General features: G+C 40.1%; 1 protein-coding gene across 1 annotated transcript in view; it reads right to left on the bottom strand.

Annotated features, from left to right (window-relative positions):
- Positions 1-27,061, bottom strand: part of diaph2 (diaphanous-related formin 2) — a 462,996-nt gene that overhangs the window by 40,837 nt on the left and 395,098 nt on the right. Inside the window, 2 exon segments of the mRNA XM_088080903.1 lie at positions 13,056-13,121; positions 16,061-16,153. Of these exon segments, the coding sequence (XP_087937029.1) occupies positions 13,056-13,121; positions 16,061-16,153 (159 nt within the window).

Genomic DNA, 27,061 nt, shown 5'->3' with positions numbered 1-27,061 from the left:
TACAAGTAGGAATACACACACGTACGACACACAAATATATCTGTGCATATATACAAGCATACAGTTGAGTCAAACACGCACACCAAACCACAAGTCTCTACCCTTTACCATGTATCTGCTTAATCCTCATCCACTGGAGGCAGAGGGTCTGAACTGTGGCAAACTGTCTATTTTTAAACTTGACATATTAGTCATCTCTTAGGGGAGTAACATAGTAATTTATGGAATTCATGAATACCAAGCTGTTGTGTTTCCTTCTTGTTTATTTCCCCCCTCTCCTCCTCAGCACATTAACTGTTTTGGATGAATTCAAATAAACTCACAGATGCAGTTTGGGTAGGATGCGTGCCTCCGTAAGAGCGCAGATGCCAATCAGCTCCTGCTTAAGAGGGAGCTTGCTAGCTCTTCATATCATTTTTGGGGCGTGTGGTAAAAATGTGTAAAGAGTCATAACTGATGTCTTTCCTATTCAGCCCATGGAGGGATGCGATTACACTCAGATACACAGGTGCACAGACAAAAACACGATATTTTGGTCTCTGTCTCTTTTATCCTCGCCTATTAATCCTACCATAACTGAGTCTCGAATTAGAAAACTGATATCCTCTTTAATCTTTTGACAGGCACACTAAGTAATACATTTGTAAAAAAAAAAAAAAAAGAAGTATATATATTTATATATATAGAGATATTTTTTGGGTAAAACCGTGTTCATAACTCCACATTGAGCAACTTTAATTTATTTTTGTTTTTAAGATGACTCATTCAGGCAGAGGATACACATCTCAATGAGCCTGTTGCCATGCCCAGTTAGGGTAATTCTAGCGTGAAATAACAAGTATTAGGCATCGATTTTTAAAATCTGTGCAATCAAAGCTGCATTTATTTTCATGTAAAATCATTACAGACTATGGAGTATGTAATAAAAAAATCTCATCAATGTATTAAGGATATTTTCTTAATATAATTATAATATAATTTAAATTTCAATAGTTGATATAATGTAACAGAAATATTTAAAAAATAGCCTAATAAAATAAATAAACAAATGAAACATACAATATACAATATTAATAACTCTAGTGACAAAATCTGTATAAAATGTGTGGCTAAAAAAAAAATCAGTGTAAATCAAGTTTACTGTGCTAAATAAAACCAATCCACACCCTTTAAGTAAAGAGAGAATAGCTCTGTATAAATGCCAAATGTAAGATAAAACACATGAAATTCAGTCTACAAGAAAATTGCCAATTAATGTTGCATTTTCATCTAATGTGGCATCTATGCTGAGGTAAAGATAGCATCAGCTTCCGTTTTAGGCAACTCAACTCAACGGTCACACACTTTTCCCCCAGTAAATAAGGATACATTGTATCATAACATTTGTGCCATTCAGAAAAATAATAATTTGGGGGTGAAGAACATGAAATAGGATAAATGTTCTCTAAATTCAACTTTCAGCATCATTTGAAGTCGAGAGAAGAAGAGCTACTTTCCGGCAATCAACTTCTGTTTTTTTTTTCTCAGCTTTCAGGCATCAATATCTTTGTACAACATTGTTCCCTAGGGGATATAATCATCATTACACATGAAGGGAATAAGGGCAAACAACTGAAAATGGATTTTTGCAGAGTTTTGTACTACAGCAATTTGATTGCAAAAAATGTCAATTGTTAAAGAAGATCCCAGCTCTGTTTAGTTCCCCCGTAACCCACCTTTATTAGACATTATCACTTTTAAATTAGCTGCAAAATAAGCATTTACATTTTTGCTGCAGCTGATCTGAGATTTGCCCTTGAAAAAGTTAATCGAAACCATAAACTAAGTCTGATTCCAAGGAATTTAATGATGAGGATCATGCTGACAGGAAACAAGCTAGAACAATAATCCCTCAGCAGTTTTCAACTTGGCGTTCTTTGTGCTACAAGAATGGACCACAGGACCTCCGGCAGACCTCTGGCCGGAGATATTGGCTTCCAAAGCTAATGATCTCAAATTGTACACTTGTGGGTAATTAAGCATCGCTGTTCCCTCAGTAGCTTACAACAGCAAATCTGTCATTGTGAGAATAAACAACAATTACACTTACACTCATTACGCTCTAATTGCATCATCTTATGTAATAATAACAAGCAAAGGGACATCTTATTAAAAGCTGCAACAAAAAGTATGTGAAGTCATAACAAAACAAAACACCGTGGCCCCAAAAACTTTAAAAAATCGATTTACGCAAAACTAGGAGGTTATTTGAACACTTGGCATTAAATAGAGCATACATTTAAAACCCTCTTGGGTATTTGGTGGTCAACTACAACAGCAACGTGCTGCATGCACTTAATGTGGCTGAGAGTGCTGCTGAAGCTTGGGAAAACTCATACAGGCAACGGCAAGGGAGTAATTTGACCCCACTCAAATCCTTCCATCAGACGCTAACCAAATAGAAGTCAAAAGAACGAATGAAGAAAGACAAAGAGATAAAAGCAGAGAAAAAATAGAGAAGAGGCTAAACCGTTGGGATTAGTGCAAAGTAACTAAATGGGCCATATCACTTTTCCATTACCAGAGAGGAATAGCTATTTCAACTGATGGAATCTGAATAAAAAAAGGTGAACTCTGTCCCCCCGCCGTCTTTTGATCACTGGCGTGTAACATCCATGCACCCTCATAGCCTTCCGTTCCTTACTTCCCTATATGAGCAAATGGAGGTCTGCCATCATATCCTTGAGGGCCATCAATAAATAAACTTGACGCAAATAAACAGATAAATAAATAAATGTGAAGAGCCTTGCAAATGGATATCAGTAAGCGTTAGTGATGGAACCATGTCAAGCACAATCATGCTCGACTGGAGGGGGAGTGCCTCAGTGTGCGGAGCATTCTTGCTGATTGCACACACAGTATGCGTGTATGTGTGTATGTAAGAGCAGAGGGGAGCACTCTCACATATTCCGCTTTTTACCTTCATTTAACCCGCTCAGTCTCTCCTGCCCTCTTTAACTCTTTATAGCTATCACCATCAATACATCTGTCCATCACAGCACAATACACCCATTCACTCCATGACAGCGTATTCAATGGCTCTTTCTTCCACCTTCTCCCCGCCATGTACGTACCTTTTTCCACCATATCGTACATGAAATCACAACTTTCATTCCCTTGATTATGTCAACGGGGTATAACATATCAGCCAGCCTCGTTCTTTTACATTATAAATTGCTTTATAATCTCGCTCCCTCTCTTTGTGTCTCACAAATATTTTGACTCCAGAATCAGATTATGGTTATTTCCAAGTAGGTTTTCACCAGGAGTGGAGCGGTGGGGTGGCTTCTGGAGCTCCTGCCCCAAATGTTGTTCACTCAAAAGCCCGTAATTGTTTAGGTTTTTAAAACACCTTCAACTTGGTGTCACTCAGATAATCATATATGCCGTGGTTGTTTATCCTGGTATTCTATTCCTGACAGCAAGGGTCTGCAACCTTTACTGGAAAAGAGATATTTTTGGGAAGAAAAAAAAACAGCCAAAGAACATACTGGAGCCTTTTTAATGACAGTAACACAGACTTTTAAGCCTAAATTAGCCTTTCTACATAATGGCTCCAAATAAACATTCATTACTTTGTTTTAACTACAAGGTGGCTACTCTAATGTGGGCTATTTATAATTACTTGGTAATTTAACTTTGCAGTGTTGGTGGTAAAAGCAAACAAATCCATCCATGTGCTACTCAATTCTTTCTTTTCATTCGACTCCATGGCTAGGCCATAGGAGACTCAAGACTACTGTAGTAACTGCTACTGACATTTTGGCAAAATGTAGGTAAAAAAGCAGCAAGCTGTGGACTTATGATGCACATTTTAGTTGACGCAATGTAAATCTTTTATTTTTAATCGTGTGCATAGGCTTCACTTTTTATAGTTGAGGAATGTAAGAATCATTTTAGGCAGACATGAAATGAAAATTAAAATGTTAAAAAACAAAAGCTATTCTTTTTTTTTTTTTAAAGATATCCTCAAAATTTGTTGTGAAACAATTAGATACAAAATCTGACATAGGCTCTACATTATCTATCTAATTAGTTCTATCAAGTTTTTTCCCAATTATGGTACATTTTTAGGCATTATTTTATCGTTAGTGGTTTAAAAAAAAACAGTGCAAATAGCTGCTGTAAATTGGACCCCTCTTGGTTTGGACTGACCCCTGAATGTTTACACTTCAGAGAAATTTGCTCGCAAACATAAATATATTTAGAGAAAAATGGAATGAACAGCTAAAACAGGTATTGCAAAAATGAAAAGAAACAAACAAAGAATAAAAGGCAATTAAAATAAAAATATTAAGAATCACTCTGGATGAAAATGAACAATGTGCAGTTTTTAGAAGCATTAGACATGTTCATTCTTGCATTATAACTCATTTTCTCTGTAATTAGTCTGATAAGCTGATGACATTCATCCTTGAGGGTGAGTTATGATAAGCGACATTGCTCTCCTGATAATCAGAGATTGACTTGATGTTTTGAAAGATATATTTATGGCCGCCACTCGGGAAGAAAAGGTCAGCTTTTTTTGGGCCTGAAAGTCACACTCTATGTCAGTGCCTGTAACCAATATTTGCCTCCTGTAAAAGACTTCTGCTTTTAGTTGCTCTGACAAACACACAAATATTTTAACATACACTCACATAAAGTACACAAAACACCTTGGTAGAGAAAACAAACACATCCTATTGGAGGTGATGGAAACTTAATGCTGTTTTCAAAACTGCCAACTCTTCCTTTTCTCAGTGTTAACTGAATGACATGCACACTAATCCAATTAAAAAAACACCTCATAAATAATTGACTATCAACTTTAATTTGTTACGAAACATTTCCAAATGTGGCAGGTAAAGATTAAACTAATTTGTATATATTTCCTATCTTTTATAAAATACCATTATTGTTCATAAAACTCCAAAAGTAACTTAAAAAAAATGTTTGTTTTTTCCTAATATGTATTTCAGAATGCATGTATTTGTTGGTTTTGTGTTTGTGTCTCAAAGTAAGCATACTGAAAATATTATAACAATTGAAGCGCATCTTTCTTGCACACAGCAATGTTGCAAGATCTGGCAGCTTCAAGATGAGAGCATCACATACGTTGTTATTCCTTTAATATTCTTGTTTCCAGCATCACCTTAAGTAGCATGTCCTATTAAAACATTAAACATCCTTTGACACCTTCTCTCTTTGTCTTTCAGTTGGGAATTACTATTATCACTCATTCTGGACCGCCTTTACTTTCCCATACCTCCCTATTACAGACATCAAGCCTCCCTAATAGGAAAGTAAAATATTAATTCCACCTCATTGAAGCTGACAGATCGTAGATAGTGACTGACACCTCAAATGCAAACATCAGCCTGGACATTATATCTTACACTTCGATAACAGCCGCACCATATTAAGGAGGTTAAAAAAAAAGCACACAAGCGTGACAGCAGAGGAAGAAGCATTTGATTGTGGCGCTGCCTCTTATTGTCAGCGGAACACATAACCATACAGGATGGCATCCTTTTCCACCGCACATTATTTGTTCTCTCGCTGATCATCAGTTGGCCCTGCTGTATGCCTAATGAGCGATAAATAAGGTTTAATTCAATCGACACAAGTCGCCCATCCTTCAACACTAAGCATGATGGCTTGGGCGAGATTCCATTGAAATTATATGAGGGCAATTTTTCAGCTTGTGGGACGGTCCGACTGCCTCCCCTTTATTCAGCTTTCACAGGCATTCCTTTGGCTTTAAGCTCTGCAAGTTTATAGGTCTATTAGGAATTCATCAAACAATGAACGATATCAATCTTATTGTGTGAGTGTGCCCTGGGTAAAAATAAGATGAAACCTTCCATTATGGGGCCTCCAAAGCATATTTGCCCTCCAAAATTGATCCAGCATTGACAATTTACACTTAGGTTGACCTTTCATAACTGCCCACATACTTGAAAGCCAATATTGTTTGGAGAGTGAGCAAGGAAAAAACACACAACCCACTGCAAACGCTCTGGGATATTATTGAATATGATAAGCTACTAGACATTTTTTGCTCTGCAGTTGTTCGTTGAAGGTCCACTAGGCGGGAGGGCTGAGTACTTTTTACATCAATGAGGCCCTGTGCCAATAAAGTAAGACAATATTGGACATAGGTGTTGAGAGCTCTGAGTCCATTACAGCACTAGGTCATTGACTTTATTTCAAAAAAAAAGGAAAAAAAAAAAAAAGTAAGCATTACCGTGGGGAGCAGCGCTCCACATGATAAGTCTTCTCAGACAGGGAGCTGTAAAAGGCCATAATGGCATCAAAAGGGCATGCAGACAGCCCCCTGTTGATACCCTGTACTCAAGTAGATACCTTCAGTATAATTTCAACAGCAAAGGGTTTAGGGGGTACTTAACAGCAGGGGCAGGGGCGAGAGACCCCTGCTTTCCACTCAGTGAGACCGCCCTTTATTAAGATTTGATTTATCCTCTCAAAATGGCTCCATGTCACACTTCACTTACTTTACGTCCTCTCTTGGCAGAGTCGAGCAACGAATCAGTTATGCGCCAAGGGTACTCAAATGGTACATAAAATCTTCATCTATATTTCCGTGATGGGTTTTCTGCTGCGGATGAAAAATGATCAGGTCCAGTGAAAGGCCCTATGGGTCAATGGGAGGGACAATGGCTTTGTCTATGCCCTAGGACGTCTAATGTTAAATAGAGTGGCTGTCCATGCCTCAGTTCCTCCCCATCTGCCTTTCCCTTTGGCTGTTGATAAATAACCTTATCTATGAGAAGCAGGTGATAGATTTGAAGCAGCACGTCTCTACAGAGCTCTGCTGTCATCTGCTCTATTGATATCTCACATCTACTAAGCGATCCGAGCTATAGCAAGAGGCACCGACGCCCTCTGGGTCTCTTCGCCCCAAATCATGTTAGCTCCACTTCCTGTAGGATCGCCTCTGGGGCCGCCCCAATGAATAACATCTATCAACACCCTGAAGTGAAAGCCAAGAGCTTGTGAAGGCAAGGGGCTTTAGCCCTCAACCCAGACACCTACAGCAACAGTCCCTATCTGATATGTGACACAAGCTTGCACATGTGTATGTGTGAAACAGAGCCAGAGAACAACTGCTAGAGAGGCTGAGAGACAACAAGCGAGAGATAAAGCGATTGGTGCAACATATGTGTGAGGAAATTAATTGCTAAGGGAATTACGATCACTATCACTTCCTGTGATGTAATTTAAGAAACAAACGGGTGATTTTCTCGCAGATCAGGGGGAAGATGAGAAAATAGCTGCCAGGCTGAACATATTATGGCTGTCTACATCAGGGTGATATGGATAACAAACACAGAAGTTATAAGTATTAAAAGATCGTTTATGTCACAAATGAGGTTGGAGGGTGTAAAAGAACAAGAGGAAATCCTCTATCTTTGCCAGCATCTCCTCCTTACAGACACTTCTCTTTGGTCTTTTCATTTGCCTCTTTGCAAATTCATCCCCTTTCTTCCTTTAAAATTTCATGAGAGAAAATAGGTAATTTAATCTTCATTAAACTTACAGGGGGCCCACTCTCTGGCCTGACCAGCTGAATTAACTGCGAGGCTTCGGGGGATTAGACAGTTGGGCTGAAATTCCGTAACCCTGACAAGCATTATATCACGGCATCTCTATTTTTTAATGGGCATGAGATGATCCCTTCCTGTTCAATGTCAAATAAGTCCTTAAGAGGCTTACTATATAGAACACAGGAGGGAACTTTTGATGGACTGACCTGTGAAGGTGAAGCAGGAGAGCGGGGCAGAGGGAGGAAAGGAGAGCGGCCCTGGTTTGGGATTGTAATGACGTTGAAAAGGCAGTAAATAAATAAGATTGGCTTGGTTCTCTTTGAAATCTGATTGATGTGTCTTTTGGGATGCCCCCCAGTATGAAAGACCTACTGAGTCTGTGGCTTTCATCCCTGACCGAAAATCGATGAGCCAGGATGTATGAGAGGCTCCTGCTCTCTACCCACCAATTCCCTGTAAGATACCCAGGTAACTATCTCACCAGAAAGGGAATAAGAAAAAGAAGTAGGCTTTTTTTGTCCTGCTCTAAAACTTAATTTTAGAGAACACTGTACCAAAAAAAAAAACAGTGTAATATATAGCATTAAACCAACCGGCTTCAACATCACAAAATATTTGATTTATTATCTTCCTGAAATGAAACTGAACCCACAACAGAAATGTGGCTTTCTGGTCTCCATCAATCCATCCAGCATCTGCGTGTTGAATTAGGACTGGCTGGTGTAATTGCATAACACACAAGTATGGCCTCTCGGGTTAGGTTTTCCATCTTACACAGAGTGGAGACAAGGAAATAGGAAATGCTTCTGGAATTGGGTGTAATTGTGACTGGCGGCGCCTAGAATTGTGTTCAGCCTGACACTTGAGGTAGTCTGTTGGAGTATAGTTTAGCCTGAAGGACGACAAAAACGACATGCTGGGTTTAAATGAACTCCTTTGACGTAAGCGGAGGTTCTTGTGCGACTCAGAGAGACTCTCTCTGGTACACGCTGCTCGTTTGAGGATGACAGGAGGTTAATCAAGCTTTAAAGCATGAGATTACAACAGACATGACAAGCAGGAGTGAATAGATTTGGCACACTCTCTGATACAACTGCTCACAGAACCTTCCCCAGCAGTATATTCAGAAACTGTCAGTCCCCGAGTCAGAGAGACAGCAAATATGTACACAACAGAAGTGCATAAACATTAATGATGCTGTACTGACCCAAAAATTATACCATCATTCTTTAAATACTGACTAAAATGTTGACAGTTCCCACCATGCACAAAGAAGTAACAACCCAAATACAGCTTTCAGAGACTGAGATGCTTTTTGTTACCAAATTGTCCGTCACTGGGGGACTTAATTCTTTCTTTTTTACAGAGTCCTTTAAAAAAACTGAAACTGTGCGTAAAGATTTCGGTTTGCCCCCTTCCATTTTTAAAGAAATGTTATCTAGAAATGAGCTCAGTTGCTACAGTGCATAGGGGGAATTTGTCTCATCTCATGAAAGAGGACAAACAGAAATATTTACGCACAAATTCCCCTCATGGTCTATAGTAACTGGACTCATTTCCAGATTCCATTTAGAAAAAAATCCATGGAGCCAGCATGTCAAAAGGATTTTCCTCTCTCATCACCTCAGAGTAGAGAATCCATGCAGCTGTTTATCAAACCACAGTTTGGGTTTCTCATCAATAAACAGGGAGCCGTCAGCGCATAATACATTTTGGTAGCATAATGGTGAACACTAGGAAAGAAAGTGCACTGGGAAGGCTGTGATGCCATGCAGATGAGAGAGCCATCATAAAGACTGCAGATATCTTGGTTGTTTTACAAGACTAGGAAAATAGGTCACAGACATACTGAATATTCTATTAAAGATCAGACATTCTCATAAACAAAGACAAACAGTATTTAGTTTTACAATGATCCCATGACACATAATATAGTGCACAGGATGGCCAATCATTTTAACCTGTACTTAAGTGGGTCAAGGTAGCATCCACTCAGCCAGGGTGTATCCCACTGGCATGTTTATAGTCTGGGTCTCATTTTATTTCCATATATTTATCATCAAATACCAACAATCTATCACGTTCTTTTTTTCACCCAGAACTGAACCCGCAGATAAAATTCAGACAAAATACCACATCTGCCAGGTACCCAATGCAGAACTCTGGTCTGGGTCTTCTCCCAGTTGAGCACACTGAGGCCTAGTCCAAGGACACGGGGATTTTGGAAAGCAGGGCATTCCCCTCCTTTTTTTCTCAAAACATTTCCTTCCTGACAAGCACTGTTACAAAAATATCTCTGTCCAAATGAAAGTCAAAACACAACTGAATGATTATTAAGAGAATGCCAAACCAACAGCAATACGACCCCTAACCCCAAAGAGATACAAAGAGGAGGAAGAAGATGGTGGCCAATCGGAAGCCGGAAAAAGCTAAAAAGCCCCACTGCACATTTTGATGAACTCAAATAATTGAAAAGCAACTGTATATTTATGTGTAAACATGTAAAAAGTAATTTAAGCAAGAACCAGCACACACCTGCCATTTAAGGGAATATTGCCTCATTTGTGACACCTCATAAAGGAGACAAGGGTGCACACGGTGTTACAAGCCAAAAACTGTTTTCACTGTCTGCATGTTACCACTGAAAATGGAGTATTTTTTTTTACCCTGGACAGAATTTTACAAAAGATCTGTTTTCAGGGACTAAAAGTGCAGTTTGAATGTGGATGAAAAGAAAAACCTTCATTTTCAAATACATTCTTGTACCTCCAACAAGCCCAAGGATACATCAGCAGATCAGGAAGGTAATCTCGAAGTATTCTGATCAGATGCCCAGACCAGCTCAACTGACTTCTTCAAGACCAAAGAGCTGCACTTCTACTTTCCTCAGTTGGAATTCAGACATTCAGCAAAGGACACGAGCCATTTCTAAACATTATAACTTTTTTATGTTGCTATCCAGAGTTCATGACCACGGGTGAAGGTTAGAACTTCGATTGATGAAGTGGGAGCTTTACATTCATATCCAGCTCCATCCTTACCAAGACAGTACAGTGCAACACTTGCAACACTGCTGAAGCTACAACAATCTGCCTGTCCTGGAAAAATAATTTATGAAAGTATGTGAATGTACCGTATCATAAACTTTAGACAACCTGGAGCCTCATCACATGCTGACGTGCAGACAGTAAAGGCCTCTGAAAGCATCTAACCATGATCATGGATGAATCATACATTCATACAGTTACTATTACACATGATGACTTTCCAATACTTTAATATTGAATATTTTTTTCCACAACACTGCCTGTCCGTCTTATGCTCAATCTTTCCCTCTAATCTCTTCTTTCCATCTTACAAAAACCACTTGGAGTCCTTCACTTGAGACAAAAGAGGCTGGTAGAGGCCCTGACACTCAAAACTGCTGCTTGCTACACAGGCAAAGACAGTCAGAGCCTTTTTGACCCTTGTGTTCATTAGAAATATCGTACATAGCAGTGCTAATCTGTGGACTTCACCCGTATCCCCACACACACCCAGCCACTGTCACTTTGCATGTCCACTCCTGTCTAGGAGTTTGGGCCCTAGAGATCTCACTGTGCATAGAGATGAACTCAACTATATAAGCTTTTTTTTTCCACCAAAGAGGTAATATTCCACGTCTTTACAGTCAATTTTCATAGCCAGGTGTCAGCTTGCCAAGTCCTTCTCCTTGCCTTAAAATTACTTTAAAAGCTTTCTGTTAATTAAATATTAACACATTTTCAGAAGTGAAGTTTCTTCTTCTGAAGTTACTTTTTGAAAAATAAATAAATAATTCATTGTTTTCGCATCACACCATACATACTCACGACATGCACTCTCTTCCATGAATACACCAGCATAAAGTCTGGTGCTTGGACATGCACCCAAAACAGATTAAACATATTTTGGCAAGAGAGACATTTTGAAGCAAATAGCAAACAAATCTGTCAAGAGTTGCAGCGATTCATTTTCAGCCAAAGCAGCCTCAAAATAAACCTGCACAGCATATAACACACAAGATTCAAGGCAAGAATTCTGTAGCAAGGGTCATATCTGAGAAGCTGTTGCACATCAGTTTGACATGTACCAAACATATAAGGGAAAATAAAGGTATTACACAAAACACATGACTGGCAAAAGCGTGGAGCCCCCCCCCCCAAGGAGAACATCTCCCAAACATTGCTACAGGGCAGGAAGTGATTTCATGCTGCAACAGCAAAGGTTAACACACAAAGCAAGACAATTACATGATAACTGGAGCTGCTCTACAAGAGAGAAATGATGCTGAGTAAATCTGAAAGTATTTCCTTCAAATAGCACAATAGCTATTGAATTGTATTAGTGTTACAAGATTAAACATTTAGGATCCTGCTGCCAACACCAGGGCAATGCCAATACTAGTGTACGCTACTGTACTGCATTTAAAGGTATTCAGTTTAAGATTTACATCATGTCACTCAGCAGTACAAGCATTAATGTCCACTATGGTCCAGAGTTTTCTTCTCTATTGCTGCATGTTTTTATGTAATCTTGCACTGACTCACAATTGATATCAACTTTATGTGTGACCTCCACTGATGTTGATCTATTCGGCTTTCAGCAATTCTTTGTAAACAGCTCTTGTCCTGATAAACAAAAAGTATAATTTAGTGTGTGAATTCCTACCTTTTTGCTCTTACTTTAATAAACAAAGGGTATAATTTAGTCTGTGGATTTCTGCGTTTTGGCACTTAACCAAAAGCACAGTTGCTTTATTATGTTTCCAAAGAAAATGGGGTAATATTACCTTATGCTACACCTCTACAGTGCAAGGACTTAAAATGGCACGTTGTTTTTCTTTGTACTGTTTGCTCTAAAAACATGTGCAAGGAGAGATGTTATCAAACGAATAAAAGCAAGAGAAAACTATCAACTACAAGCTGAACTAGAGCCTATTCTAACCAGATCGTTGCTAAAGCCTCGCTAATGGACATCAGTAATGAGCCAATTCTTTTGATGTAACTGGTTACGAGTGTGTTTCGATTTCATCAATGTTGCATCTGGAAACATGTTTCTAATGAAATCACTGTAATTTCACTATTAATGACTGGTGCAAGTCCAATTAAAATTTTCTTGAAGTTAGTGTTGATTAATTTTGAAACTTGCTTTTCTTAGTGAGGCGCTGTGTCTGATAATAAGCAACAAGTTTTGTCACGGCGTTTGTCCTCCATCTGTTGTTTTCAAGGTTGTTCTTTTTTACGTTGAGTAAATCTTACATATTATACCTTTTCACGCTTTGCTAAGTCCAATTCAGCAACTCAGCACAGGACTCTGCATGTTTGTAGACCAGCTCAGCTTGAGTGTTCTGACAGAAAGGACGTGTGAGTTATGCAGCCAGGAGAAGTGCGTAAGGAGACAGGGTGGTGCTTGGTCTGGGTTAAAAAGGTAGTTAAAGGCACACACCTAGAGTTCTGTTACCATAGTTAGCACCCGGCCACCGAGAGGATGGACTGGAAGGGCTTTGATCACCTGTAATAATGTTGGTGAAAAAAAAAAAAAAAAACATAAAAAGAAAAAGAAAAATAAATGAAAAGAGAGGAATGGGAGGGTGGAGAAAAAGGAAAAGAGAAAAAGGCATCAGAGGTGACACATTTCAGGTATTTGGCAGGAATGAACCACTCCCAGAGGTTTGCTAAGACACCTGCACACACATTTGGACACAGACACAGACTCCCATTAAACCCAGAACACAGAAATATGGAATGAAAAAGGTGCAAGTGGAGAATGGAGCTGTTTAGGTGAGCTGATGAGTGCATTTAAGCTGATGAAACAAGAGAAGAATATGTGTGCATGTTTGTTGTCAAACACTTGTGTATTATTTGTCAGTCAAAACCCTATATATATATATATATATATATATATATATATATATATATATATATATATATATATATATAATCTAATTTGATATTTATCATAATTACACAATCTTTCATGTATTATATATTTTGAAATTAAGCATCTTAAATCAACTAGGAGCATTAAAATATAATCTTGGATAATAACTTGCACTATATTACTAGTAGTCGTGGCAAAAGGAGTTTTTTTAAGTGTAACATTTTTTCATTTTAGGAAGTGATTTATTCTACTACTTTGCACTGACACACACCAATATCATCACCTTAGATAACTGGTAATACACCCAGATGAGAGAGTCACAGGATTGCATTGTCACAGTGCATACTAACATGTGGAAATTGTGTCAATATATGATCACTGCAAAATACGTTATTAAAAACCTACTAAACTCAATTAGGAGCAAAAAATAAGTTGAGCGTAGGAGGAAGGTGCTTGAGGAATATGTCTATGTCATCAAGCAGGTAGTTTTACACTGAAAAATGGCAGCAGCCACATAGGACATGACTTATCTGTCTCCACTTTCTTTGTCTTAATTTCAATGAATGAAAACTAATAGCAATAGCTAATGAACCTAAAATGACTTGAAACACGTAAATAACTAAAACACTTCATAAAAGCAAATCAATCTGCATTAAATAGGCAAAGAGTAAATAACAGTCTATTTGCTAAATTTAACCCTAAGTATTATTATAACCTCACAACCAAAACTGATGCTCATTTTAACTGCTTGCTTCACAGTGTGTAGTCTGTCTATTGCAGAACCATTAAATTCAGCCATTGGGCTGAATTTGTTTCCCTCTCTTTTTTTCAGACCATGATTGCCAGCGTGGAGATCGCAGCACCTGTGGCTCTTCTGCAGAACTCTGACTTGAATACGAATTGACCCTGGCACCCCGGCGTGGTGGTGCTCCCCTGGGTACGGGCCATTCATCATGGCAGAATGGAATGTGGTAACACCAGGATTACACTAAATCAGCCTCGGTCCAGCTGCAGCCAGCTTGGCTACATTATAATAAGTGTTTTATGAATGGCATAGGGACAATATATCGCTAATGACCTGCACTGGGCCACACTTGCTGGTTTCTATGACATCGCTCTGGTGGTGCATATGTTCCTGTACATGTTCGTGTATCATGCGTGTACTGTATGACTCACAGATCCTTGAAACCAGTGAAAAGGACACAAGCACATTTATGCACACTCTTATATATGAATTGGAGGGCAAATCTTCTGTCATACGATAGAAAGGACACAAGTGTGTTGCATGTAAACTCTTAACTACAGGGAAGGCGTTTTTTTTTTCTGCAAACAGGTGAGCAGAGTTGCAGCAATTAATTGATTACTTGTCAAGTAACAACAGGGTTTGAGTTTTACTTCAAGCACACAACACTTTATAGTTTCAAGGATGAGACTGTTTTGTCCACAACAACCGCTCTCACTGTTGAGTAGCAGCAGAATAACTGATGCTGATGATGCTCCAGTTTAAGAGTTTTGCAGGCAAGCGAAACATCCTGTGGCTGGCAAACCCGTTAGCTCATACAGCATTAGAAAATAATTGTAAGCATGGCTGTTCTTGACTTCCTAATTTAAAATAATTTCTTTTACATTTTATAAAGTAAATGATCATTTTGTTATCCTCTCAATTTTATTCGAGTACTTTTTTCAAGGACCGAGTTAAAAAGATGTTTGATTTTCAAGGTGTTTCAGTACTTAAATTCCTGAGTGCCAAATTCAAGTAGTTCAAGCACTATAGGCACCTTGTATAAACAGTGTATTAAATTAATCATCAACTCATTTGACAACTGATTATTTGGTTTAAGACATTTTTATAGACAAAAAAAGTAAATCTTCTCTGACTCCAGCTTCTTAAATGTACGTTTTTCTGGTTTCTTTACTCCCCTATGACAGTAAACTTAATGGATGAATGTACAGTATAGTACAGTAACAGTATATTGGGTGTACGGTTATCTCCACGCAAAGCTTGGCATTCATCAATGTGGACATGTGCAGAGGCCACAATCAAATCTAAAAAAAATGAACCTGAGATGTCAGCATTTTCATTTCTAGCTCAGAGAAGTTTCTCCTCTGGGCCACATTACTCACCTCCATGTCGTAAACTCTCGGGGCAAGGCCTCAAAACCAAGAATATATTGGGGCGGGATATTTAAACTGTTTTTAGCTGCAACATTTGTCAAGCTCGTTCATTCCTTCACTATAATTGGCGAGATAAAAATGTTTCATTAAACACACGTGAACCCTGTCGTAAAATAATTCCTGCACTCAGATCTACGCTGGTTAGTATCTTAGATTGATAAATGAGGGCCATCATCTTTTGGTTGTGGACAATACAAGACATATGTGGACATAATCTTGAAATTTGGGAGACACACTTTTCATCCTTTTCTGCCATTTTATAGACTGAACAACTAATCAATTAACTGAGAAAATAATCCACAAATGAATCAAAGATGAAAATTATCATCGTAGTCATACAGGTGAGACCGACAGAAATAATTGGGACATAAAGATGATGCATTTTTCTGCCTTACCGTTGCGAGGTGTTCGTTTTCGCCGATCACGGAAGGCTGCTCCGGACTGTAGAGCTTCCATTAGGCTATCCATCACACCAGTTTCATCTCCCTCTGAAAGAGAACACGTAAAAGGAAAACTGTTTACTGGACGAAACTTTCATTATCACAACAGGCTGAAGAACATAATAATACGTGCCTATGGATCTGCACATGTATGCACTGACACCTGCACACGTACTTGTACATGACCATGACCACTTCAAGGTCAGATTCACAGCATTCTGATGTCAGGCAATGAACACTCTAACCAAAGGTGCGTGAACAATGACCTTACAAGACGAGTGAGATATAAACAAGCGTTTTATAGAGTGCACGAGTGAGACAGAGGCCTGTCATTCACACAGGCCTGTCGTTTTTTTGTTTTTTTTTCGGTAAACAGTTGGGGAGGAGGAAAAATACACTTAGAGCTTAGCAACTAATACAGGCAGAGGAGTCTCAGGATGAAAGCATCCACTGATGGTCATTGACAGATATTCTTTCTGTGCCTAACGCAGGGGAGCTAAGTGCTCTTTACAAAGATTTAGTGTGGAGCCGCTCAATACCCGGGCGCTCTATCATTGTTCAGTCAATGACACCGGGACCGGCCTTCGAAAAACATTCCCCCAGCCCACCGTTCCAGCTGTCGTGCGAATTCATGAAACTAGAGAACTGGAGGCGGTCAGCATGGCTGAGGAGACAGGTAGGAGATACTTTCAGTGCTACGAGGCCAACAATGTGACAACTTGTGCCCACACTGCGCACATGCAGCACAGCGCTCAATGGAAACAGGGTTAAAAAATAAGCTTAGGTTCTATATCTGGGTCATCTATCTTTACGCCCCGATACTAATGAGTCAGAGGGGCACCCTTTTTATCATTCTGGTCCAGAACAGACATTATTTTAAACTAGGATCATTAGGGTGACTTATTGTGGAGCTGGAGACTTGGCCATCAATTCTTTTGCATACATGAGTGAACTAGCTCTTCCCCAATGTTTACCATCAGGACCCGGGCGTCTTGTTTCCCTACAGCTATAGCTGAAGGGGAACATTCAAGAATAAGTGGAGACAACCACTACTTTCAGCACACAGCATTTTTGCATACACTGGGGTGATCAATCTTTTGTTACCGGCGCGTGCTCAAAGAGACACGACATTCAGGCAAATTGAATTTATGAACAAAACACGTTGACACTGAATGCTACACGATTAATTTAAGGGAAATGGCACATATTTTTGCCATTTCCCAAAGAAAAAAAAGTCAGGGCTGCGCATGTTTTCCCCTTCTCTTCCAGCAACAAAACATCCAACCTGCAATCATTCACGCGAGTGAAAGAAGACAGTACAACTAAGAATAGAAACATGTCTTATGCAAATTATAAAAAAAGCAACTCTTCACTCGTACTCACACTAATTTTGCTCTCTATCTCATTCCTCCTCTTTCTTCCTCAAGTCCTTCCCAAGGGCTACTTTGAAATCAAAGTATCTGTTCCGGCTGTGTGCTGTGCTTAAAAGCAATTCCGATTAAATCAAGCTTAATTAGACCAGCTTTATCAGAACAAAACCAAAGCCGAGCCAAGTAGTGCTTATCTCAAATTGCAGCACCACACCTCAGATAGTGAGCTCACTGGTTTGAAAGGGGGGAGCATGGGTTTTGTCTGCCGTGGACCTAAAGAACAATATGGTGAACAACTTGCAGCCACTTTAAGTGTATCAACTCCCTGAATCTTCAGCTACTCCTCTTCTTATGTAGGCTAGCAAGGACACATTGTGAGTCTGACAGAAGGTAGAAAGTGTTAAGTGGCAGGTAAACATTTATCTACAACCACCTTGGCACAAGAAACTTTTTGACAGCTCCTTCTTCACTGCCTTCTTCGTGGAGACCCAGACATCACAGGGGGCACCTGACACTTTGATCAATTTGTCCTACTTCTAGCTTAACTGTAGCACAATTCATCATTTGTAATGGCGAGGACTTGGGAGCCCTGGTAGACTGGGGTTCAGCGGGACGACTGCAGACACAAAGAACCAAAATGACTAAAATGGGAAACATACTCCCCCGTCACCCCGCAGTGCTCAATTAGCTGTGTCCTATTGGACTGAAGCTTAAACTCGAGCAGGCCTTAGTAAGAAATTGGCACAAATGAGCCTTCAAACTATGAACCCATTAACATACATATGCATATGTGTGCATATATTTAACGAAGACAAGGTGAGGTCTGAGTAGAAAAAGAAATAAAATGGAATACTATTTGACTACACTTATTCCACTAATCCTCAGAGCAAACTTTCTTCATCACTTATTGCAACATTGCCCACTTTAGCAGACATTTCTACCTTGTTCTCGCAATTCACTCTTGTCTTATTTTGAGCTGTTAAACCTAGGGCAAATATTCATCCGCTTCTCATTAGCAGCAGTGGTAGATTGCTTGCTGGGGAATTACAGAAAAGCTAACCTTTTATGCCCAAAGATCTTTCTCTAGAGGAAAGATCCCCTCTGCTCACAGGAAATTGCTTTCTAAATGGGTTAAGATGGGCTAAGACCCAAGACATTGACAAACCCTCCCAGTGATGAAACACCTTCGTGGGTACCTCAACAGACAGCCCCGGGGTCCTTTAATGATCTTATTAAAGCTTGGGGAAGTGTGGAACATGGTTGCGGCTTTTGCACTTTTTGGTACTTTCTTAAACAGTTAAACCTTTAAGAGCAGATATAAAGCCCTGTGAAACTCTACCTCCCAGAGAGAGATGGTGTACCTGTTCCATATCTTTCCTTTTGATCCCTGCCTTCCTCCAGTCCCCCGCCCCCCCCCCCCTCCTTTACCTGAATATCAGGTGGTATCCAGACCCAGAGGCTGTGCCAAATGTAACAGTGAGCCCAGGGAATTGGCTCACTCTGCAATATATTTACAAGTGGCGCTATCACATTTTCTAATTAGGAGGGATAACAAGAGCAATGTGCTCTCAGCAGGATTGGCATAAAAACTTCACACACCGGATTAGTTTTTCCCCAAGAAAAAAAGAAGTACCTACAGTAAAAGTGGAAGAAAGCAGCTGCAATGTGCTAGTCACCAATCCCAGGAGCTGAACACAAAGTCGAGTGTCAACAGTTGCGAGGGGAGGAAAGGGAGGGCGAGGAAAAGAATAAGCACAGATATTGTAAGTGTCACTATTGGTTGAAGGAAGATGTAAAGGGAAGAATGAGGGAGGAGGCAGAGTACAGGGAGAGAGACAGAGCAGAGGAGGCAGCTAGGGAGAAAAGTGAAGAGGGTTTTGGTGCGTGCGCTCGCTGGTGTGTGTGGTGGAGTGGGTTATTGAGAGGGAGTAGTGGAGCGAGGCAACACACAAGGTCGTAAAACACCTTCCTGGCTACTTGACGGCCTGAGCCCTGTGACATTTAATTATTTCTAAAACATACACTGCGGTATGCAAGCAGACCGAGGCACACAGACCCTCACCTTCACTTAAAAAACCTGCCTACACATCTATGGTCATAAAAATGCATGTTATACATTTGTAAGGCCTAATCCCATTTTTCAAATTTTTAACCCTACCCCTTTTTTTCAAGTGCTGCTTTGAGCCGAGGAACAGAGTAATAAGCGCAATTGTTGAAATCTTCCCTCATGGAATGGGACGACCCTTTAACCTTTAACCCTTTAACCCTTTAACCCTTTGAAACCTAAACGGACATCAGTTTTCTTGTGCTGCTTTCAGAAGCCCTCACAAACTATTTGAATATTTGAAACCTGAGCAAACTGGAAAACATGGAGGGACAAGGCAATGACCAACTTGACAAGAATGTCCCACAGATTTAAAAAAAAAAAAATAAAGGTGACAAACTAATTACAAAATAATTTTAATTTTTTTTTTAAAAAAGAAAGTATCCCCAAAAATAGGGAAAAAAGGCCAGAAAATGAAATTTATAATTATAATTTTACATTTTAAAAATGTGTTACAGAAAAAAAATAACAAAATATAAAAGATAAACAAGAATCCTAATTATTCAAATTGAGTTGCTTGCTTGGCATATACACAGGAAAAGTTAAGTTTCTAGTTTTTCAGTTAGCTTCTGTGGTATGTGGCCAAGTGAATATGTGCGGTAGTGTTTCTCCTGCTGGCCCTGCCGAGGGCTTGAGCTCATATACTTCAGGCTGTCTTGAAGTCACAGATTTGTAAATCATTTTTTGCCTCAAAGAAACTTTTAACAATTTAAACTTAAATAGAATATGTATAACAGAAAGAGTCATAATTGGATGCAGTTCAAGCTGTCACCATTTTTACAGCCGTTTCTTTTACAATGGTCGCCTTTGGGAAAATGCATTTTGGAGCACAGGATATTTTAGTGCAATACCAACAGCGGCAAAATTGAAAGCAAAGCTGAGCGGCATTCCTGGGGACGTGGCCTGCACTGATTTTAGATGAGTGGTATAAAGTGCAACAACTTTGCTGCTGGTTTTAAGTTAAAGTTTGGGCGTCATGACATCAAAGGTGGGTTATGCAACATGAAAATATGTCTAAATTTAGGACAAAGCAAATTGGTAAAGGTTAAGTCTTAGGGGCAAGAGGTGTATTGAGATCAAGCCCAACACTAGTGGCTGCACTTAACTTATCTAAATTCATGGTGTAAATTTGTGAGCCTACAAATGAGTGTAAGTTGACGAACAAAGACAGTGAGGGGTGAATAGACAGTCAGAGGGAGGCAGGCAGAGAGTGTACTCCAACTAATGTCAGCAGGGTGACCTATACTCATGGCTGCTCGTGGCAAGATCACTTAGAGGAGACACAGGAGTCTCGCCAAGTCTCTCAGAAAAAACAATGCATCATTGAAGCCTCCATGCAATCTGTTAAACCTCAGTCAAGGACCAATTAGGAATCAAACAAATAAGCTTAAATTATGCAAAACCTGACATCTCATTTGTTTATTTCTCCCAATTAAAACCAGTCATCTACAACAATCGAAATATGCACGTAAGTAAAAGAACAGCTGTCGCCAGGAAAACGTGACAAAGCCTTTCACTCAATCATCCCAGCAGAAAACGTTGTATGTATTTGAATGAAATGCTGGGCTTAAAAAAAAAAAAACAAAAACAAAAAATAAAAACCACCAAAGGCATGACATTCCTATAATTATGCAGCAGTGTCAACAAAGCCTGTTCATAAATTCAATTTGCTATCTGTCATCTCCTGCATGTTGTGCTGGGAAGGAAAAAAAAACACAGAGGATCGATTGAGAACTCAATTTCTGATGGCTCACATGCAGCCTTCATGATTCATGCGGGAAAAGAGACAAATAATTTGCAGAATTCGAAAAAGCTTCTGTCTGGTATGTGCTGGTTTTGATATAAGGGCAAATCATGGCATCCTATATACCATGAGTGACACTGGTAGCAACAGTGGAATATTAATTGAAAATATTAATAACGATGTAAGCATACAAAATAACGGCATTTGTCGTATTTTACTCACTCAGTGCTTTATATCAGCTGTATTATTATAAGCACAGTACTCCTCTCCCTGACCAAATTAAAGTGTTTGACATGAGGAACATCGGGCAAAGGAGAGATGTCTATTATCCACTACTATCCACTAGCCAATCCCTGAGTCTAATTTGCACTGTAATGAGATCTAATGAGTGCTTACAGGCCTTGTGCTTGATGCATTGAAACCACGGTGAGAGAGGAGCACAGTGAGAGTTTAACCTCGCCCCAGTCGCCCTCCACCACTCCGTTAGACAAGATGAGAAAGAGAAGGAAGAATCAAGAGGAGAGGAACAAGTCGTTCCTAGTTTTTTTGTGCTCGCTGCGGATTGCTTTTGAACACATTTGAGCCCATCTGTTCCCCCACAGAGAGTCACCTGTGCAATTAACCTGGACCATTAGCCGTGAAACAAAGGCCTCAGTGGAGGGAGGGGGGCGCTGCTTTATGGCCAGGTGGAGAGGCAACAACCACACTTTCTTTTAATCTCGCCTCCCTCTCTCTGCTCACACTTGTATGCACCTGGTTTTGTGTTCACATCTGAATTCAGGCTCAGCCACCAAGACACACAACCACCTGCATTACTCAATACCCCCCTCCTCCTACCGCTCTGCTGTCTACTCTCTTAGTGTCTGGCTTTGTGTGGAGTCCCCCCCCCCTCCCCTCGCCCTTCCTACCTGCAGTCCCAGCAGCTCCTAAGACCCGGGCAGACAGAGACCATTACTGCCACAGAGAGCACAGAGAACGCAAGGGCCCGAAGGACAGCAGTCATGCACCTGTTAGATGTCTTTCATTTGTTTTTCACTTTCTCCCCTTTCTTTCCATCTCCCTGCAGTCCAACCACCCAACTCTGACAAAAGCTTTGACACAATGACCCGAGAAACTTTTCAGACAGGTCGTGGTCTTTAATTTGTAGGTGTGTGTGTGTGCATGTTTACTAGTCTATTCCAGTGAAAAGGAGAGGAGGAAAAAGGGGAACAGAAGGGTAAGATCGCTAATAAAAAAGACAGATTTGCCGGCTGATTCATCTGGATTGTTTTACTGTAACAACTTGATGAGCAAACCCACTCATGTCCTCCCTAACTCAATAAGGGATGCTCCCACAACCCTCCATTCCAGGGGGAATGGCAGCCTAGCCTCTACTTTCCTCTTGTGATGAGCCCCTGTGTGGCGCCAGGGTCAAGGGGGGAGGAGAGGAAAGGAAAAATGTAGAGAGAGGGTAGAATATCTGGAAGACAGAAGAGGCGGGTGTGAGGCGAGAGGTGTTTTGTGTTTGACATGCATGAAGTAGAGACAAGTGCTGGAGCTAGGCCGGCCCGGTCACCGCAGGCCTGATCCCGCACCCTGAGCGAAACAGAGATGTCCTGACTGTGAGAGACTGGGGGAAACGTGGAGAGAAGCTGGATAACGACAAGGGAGAGATGAAAGTGGATTAGCCGCCGTGGCGATTTGCATTCTGTGGTGGAACGAAAGCCCCTGCGATGCCCCGAATAGCTGGATGCATGAATAAGTAAACAAACAAAAACAAAAATAAACCCTCCATCTGGATGGATGCTGCCAGGCCCCAAGTGAGAAACAGTAGGGAGGGGAGGTTGGGAGATGGGAAGAGGGGGGTGAGAGAGAGAGATGCTCGCAACATAGCAGTCACCACACTGCGCTTCCTCTGCTATAATTTACTTCTACTGCCTGCGGGCCCCCCCCCAGTTACCATATTGCTATCACCATCTATCCAGTGCTTCTGGCTAGTTTGCCCAGTAACACCACCAACACACAAGGGAGAGCTCCAACCCAGCACTGACAGATGTTAAGTTGACACACTTTCTTTAAGCCACATGGGGTCAACAAGTCAGGGTGCCAGCTTGGCCGCAAGAGCCGTTCTACACAGCAGAGTAGACCACGACTGCGGCTTTTCCTGAAGCTAGGTTCTGCTAAATTTAGCAGCAATATGGTCGACCAAGAACCATATGCATTATAACACTGACGTCATTGCAGGGGGTAAACGCTGATGGTGTCTGGTCTCACTGTAAACTGATCAAAATGTCACTACACTGTCAAATCTGACAAACTGATTTTACTTTAAAAATCTGAGAAACCAATTGCCTAAAAAAAATGTAAGTAAATATAACATATTTTCTTAATTTCTGTTTACTTTATATTTAATTATTAAGTTTGCTTAAAGTTAAGTTATTATTACCTTATTTTGTTAAGTTGTTGTAACCTAAAAATGACAAACGGAACTGAATCACTCTTTCGAAGTTTAAAAACGTCAGTATACCAGGATTACTGTGCTGTATATCTGTACTGCAAACTACTCAACCAGAATTGCATTTTCTTGACAGGTCAACAAAACAGAACTCACAGATCTCCTAAATTCATCACTGGCAAAATCCTCTTTTTGATCATCATTTTAAGTCAGACTAACTTAGTTTACTGAAGATGCTGACACATAAAAAGAACAAGATAATCATTCTTCATTTTTAAGTTCCCAAAATTTAGTAAGTACAGCTACATTTTGAGTAAACTTAACAATTAGATATAAAGTAAACATAAATTAAGACTAATAGTTACATTTCCTTTCCTTTTGCAAGGCAATCGTTTTTTAAGATTATTTGAAATAAGATTAACTTGTAAGATTTTACAGGGTATGCTTAACTTTCTGTAGTTCTGTAGCACCTGTGCAAAGTATGTCACTTTAGTTTGGAGTTTAGTTTAAGTCATGTTTTTTTTTCTTCTTTTTTTTTTAAATCTAACATATTCCAGTGTCAGTGTTTTCTGATCTGCTCTTTGCCATGCTATCAGAGCCGTTGTGATGTGACAATAAAAAGCCCTTAAAGTGCAGTTTCTTTTTTGGTGTTTATAGTATCTTTCAAACCCTTCTCTCGGCATACAATCTGTTTTTGTTTGAAGAAAAATCAGACAATCCCAGTGAAAATTGGTGTAGTCTGTGTTTATGATTTTACTTGTATTCTAGTTTCCTCAGGTTGGATTCTTAGAAGCGGAGTGTCTCTTAAAATACTACCACTGGGAAGACTTTTCAGATGCAACATTGGGGTTTAAATGCAATCTGAACACTTTCTACCTCTAATTCGTATTGAAGTATTTGTACATGCTAAGCACTAATAGTCATCTGTTACGAAGCTGCAACAGGAAGTGCAGCCTACGGAGGGATCCATACCTCTGCATTCAATGCTGTACCTACAGCGTAGGCTCTGGACGCATACCCTAGCCACGGGCTACAATCAATGTACTAAATATCACGGGGCAATCGGGGGTCCCCCTATGTAATGCTTCAGTGATAATGCTTAAGTCTTACACAAATTCAATACGCAATATACAAGACTATGACCACTGCATACACACGCTTTGAACACACATCACCCAGGCCGGTATCTACACAACAACAACAACAACAACAACAACAACAACTACACAATCCAGCATAACTATGCTCTGCTGCTGCAACAAATCCTTGCGCGCGCGCACGCACGCACACGCGAACACACACACACACACACCCACATGGACCCGACATACGCAAAGGAGTGTGTATCTGTACAAATCTTCACCTCATGCACAGCAGATGCTAACTCGCTTGTGCTCGGAGCTGCCGCCGCAGGTCAATGTCGGTCTCCGGCTTCCTGAGCGGAGCCCTCATCCTCCACCTGACCGGGGTCTGGGGTCTGGGGTGTGGCTGGGCAGGAGGTGGAGGAGCGGCGTCTCTGCTCCCCTTTCGTTTTTATTTCGATTCAACTTTTTAGTAGTGATTTCAAAGTTATCAAGCAATGAACTTTGCTTTCTCTTTGACGTATTTCCGTGACTCGTAGCGTAGCTAGGCCTAACTGAGTCCACAATTTTTAACCCAGTGTAACCCACAGATGTGTAACCCACAGATGTGTTATCGTGGAGCAGCGTTGAGGCGGAAGAAAGAGCACTGCTTCCTGGCTGTAGCGGGGTCACGTTAGGTCATAGTTCGTGGACCTTTTGAAACAGCGCCACCCACGGAGGGAGGCTTTCCTACAGGCAATATTTTTGCGTATTCTTGTTTGCGAATAAATATTTTTGCTATTTAATAATGAATACAAATACAGTGTGCTTTCAATTGGCATTTTTAGTGACAATAGCAAGTGATTTTTTTCAAGATTTTCCAAGAGATCAAGTGGTCTCAGACGTCTGTGTTTCGCGCCCAGCCTACAATATAACCTGAGATGCACCTTCCCAAAAATGTAATTGCATCACATTACAGTCACAGTGTTGCAGATGCTGTTATTCTTTGTAAACTGAAAATCACTTTCCTCAATGAAAATTATTTACTTTAATTTCACCAATAGGTTAAAATACACTGTAAAGACAATAAAGCCCCCACAAAAAAGCATTTGGGCTCTTGTGTGTGATTTATCCTGCCTTCATATAGACAGAGAAAAGGTCAGCTGGCTGCTAGATTTATTATTTCATAAGGAAACGTAAGGTTACAGCTTAATAACGTTAGAATGTTTAGTATAAAACGGTTATTCTGTCAGTGACCCACCTGCATTATAATGGAGCAAAATTTTGTCATATTACCTTTATTAAATGTTGCTGTTGTTCCTGGCTTCAGAGGAAAACTCCAACAGCTGCAGGCTAAATTATGCAATGTAAATTATCAAAGGCTTATGCTAATACTGTTAGCATGTTGTATTTGCAGGGAAAAAGTGTCTAGTAAAAGTGTTTTGTCTTGAAACCTTGTTTCCGATACTGGAGCAGAATTGTTAACATGCTGTTGCTGTTCCCTGCATTATACATATGTGTGTAAGAAAATTCTCCTAGTTGCTAGGCTTATTTTTTACCATTTATAAAGTCATAGCTTTATGCTCATAATGTTAGCATGTTGTATTTGTGGGTAAACATGTCTAGTAATAGAGAATTGTTTTGCATCTGAATGTTAAGTCGAATTTTACACTTTTGATTACTATGTGTTTATAAGGTGCACTCATTGAACCAATCAGTTGACTTCACAGAAACCCAACACACTGAAACCACACCGCCAACTAGCATTTTGGCGATGTAATTGCAGAGCTGCAGAAACACCAAGTATGAACACTCAAAACTGAGTAGAATACGGCACACACTGTGTGGAGCCTAACAACAACTACAAATCTGCCTTTAATCATCAAGGTAAGCAATGGACTTCTTGTGACTCTTCTGGGACAATTTCAATGCTTTTTCGTAAACAGATTAGTTTTAAATAATGCCTGGGAGGTATTGCCAAAGAGGACATATACATGTTGAGCTGTTCAGACAAGGAGGTGCAGGTAATAGCTGTTTCTATTGGAGTTTGGGTTAATCTCAAATCTTTTAATACCTTTTACTGTGCTGCTGTATGAACAAGCGCAGCCCTAACCTATTGGTGTCATAGAACATCACAGGCATCGCACATATGTATAATGCAGGGAATCGTAACCATACACATTCAGCATATGTGAGTGTTCATATCAGGGTCACTTAAACGAATCAGGTTATCAAAATAAAAG

The sequence above is a fragment of the Plectropomus leopardus genome, chromosome 8 (assembly GCF_026936395.1).
Source record: "Plectropomus leopardus strain MGB_pleo_1.0 chromosome 8, ASM2693639v1, whole genome shotgun sequence".
NCBI classification, from domain to species: domain Eukaryota; kingdom Metazoa; phylum Chordata; class Actinopteri; order Perciformes; family Serranidae; genus Plectropomus; species Plectropomus leopardus.
The sequence above is the reverse complement of the archived record's forward strand: the minus strand, read 5'-3'. Positions and strand labels throughout refer to the sequence as shown.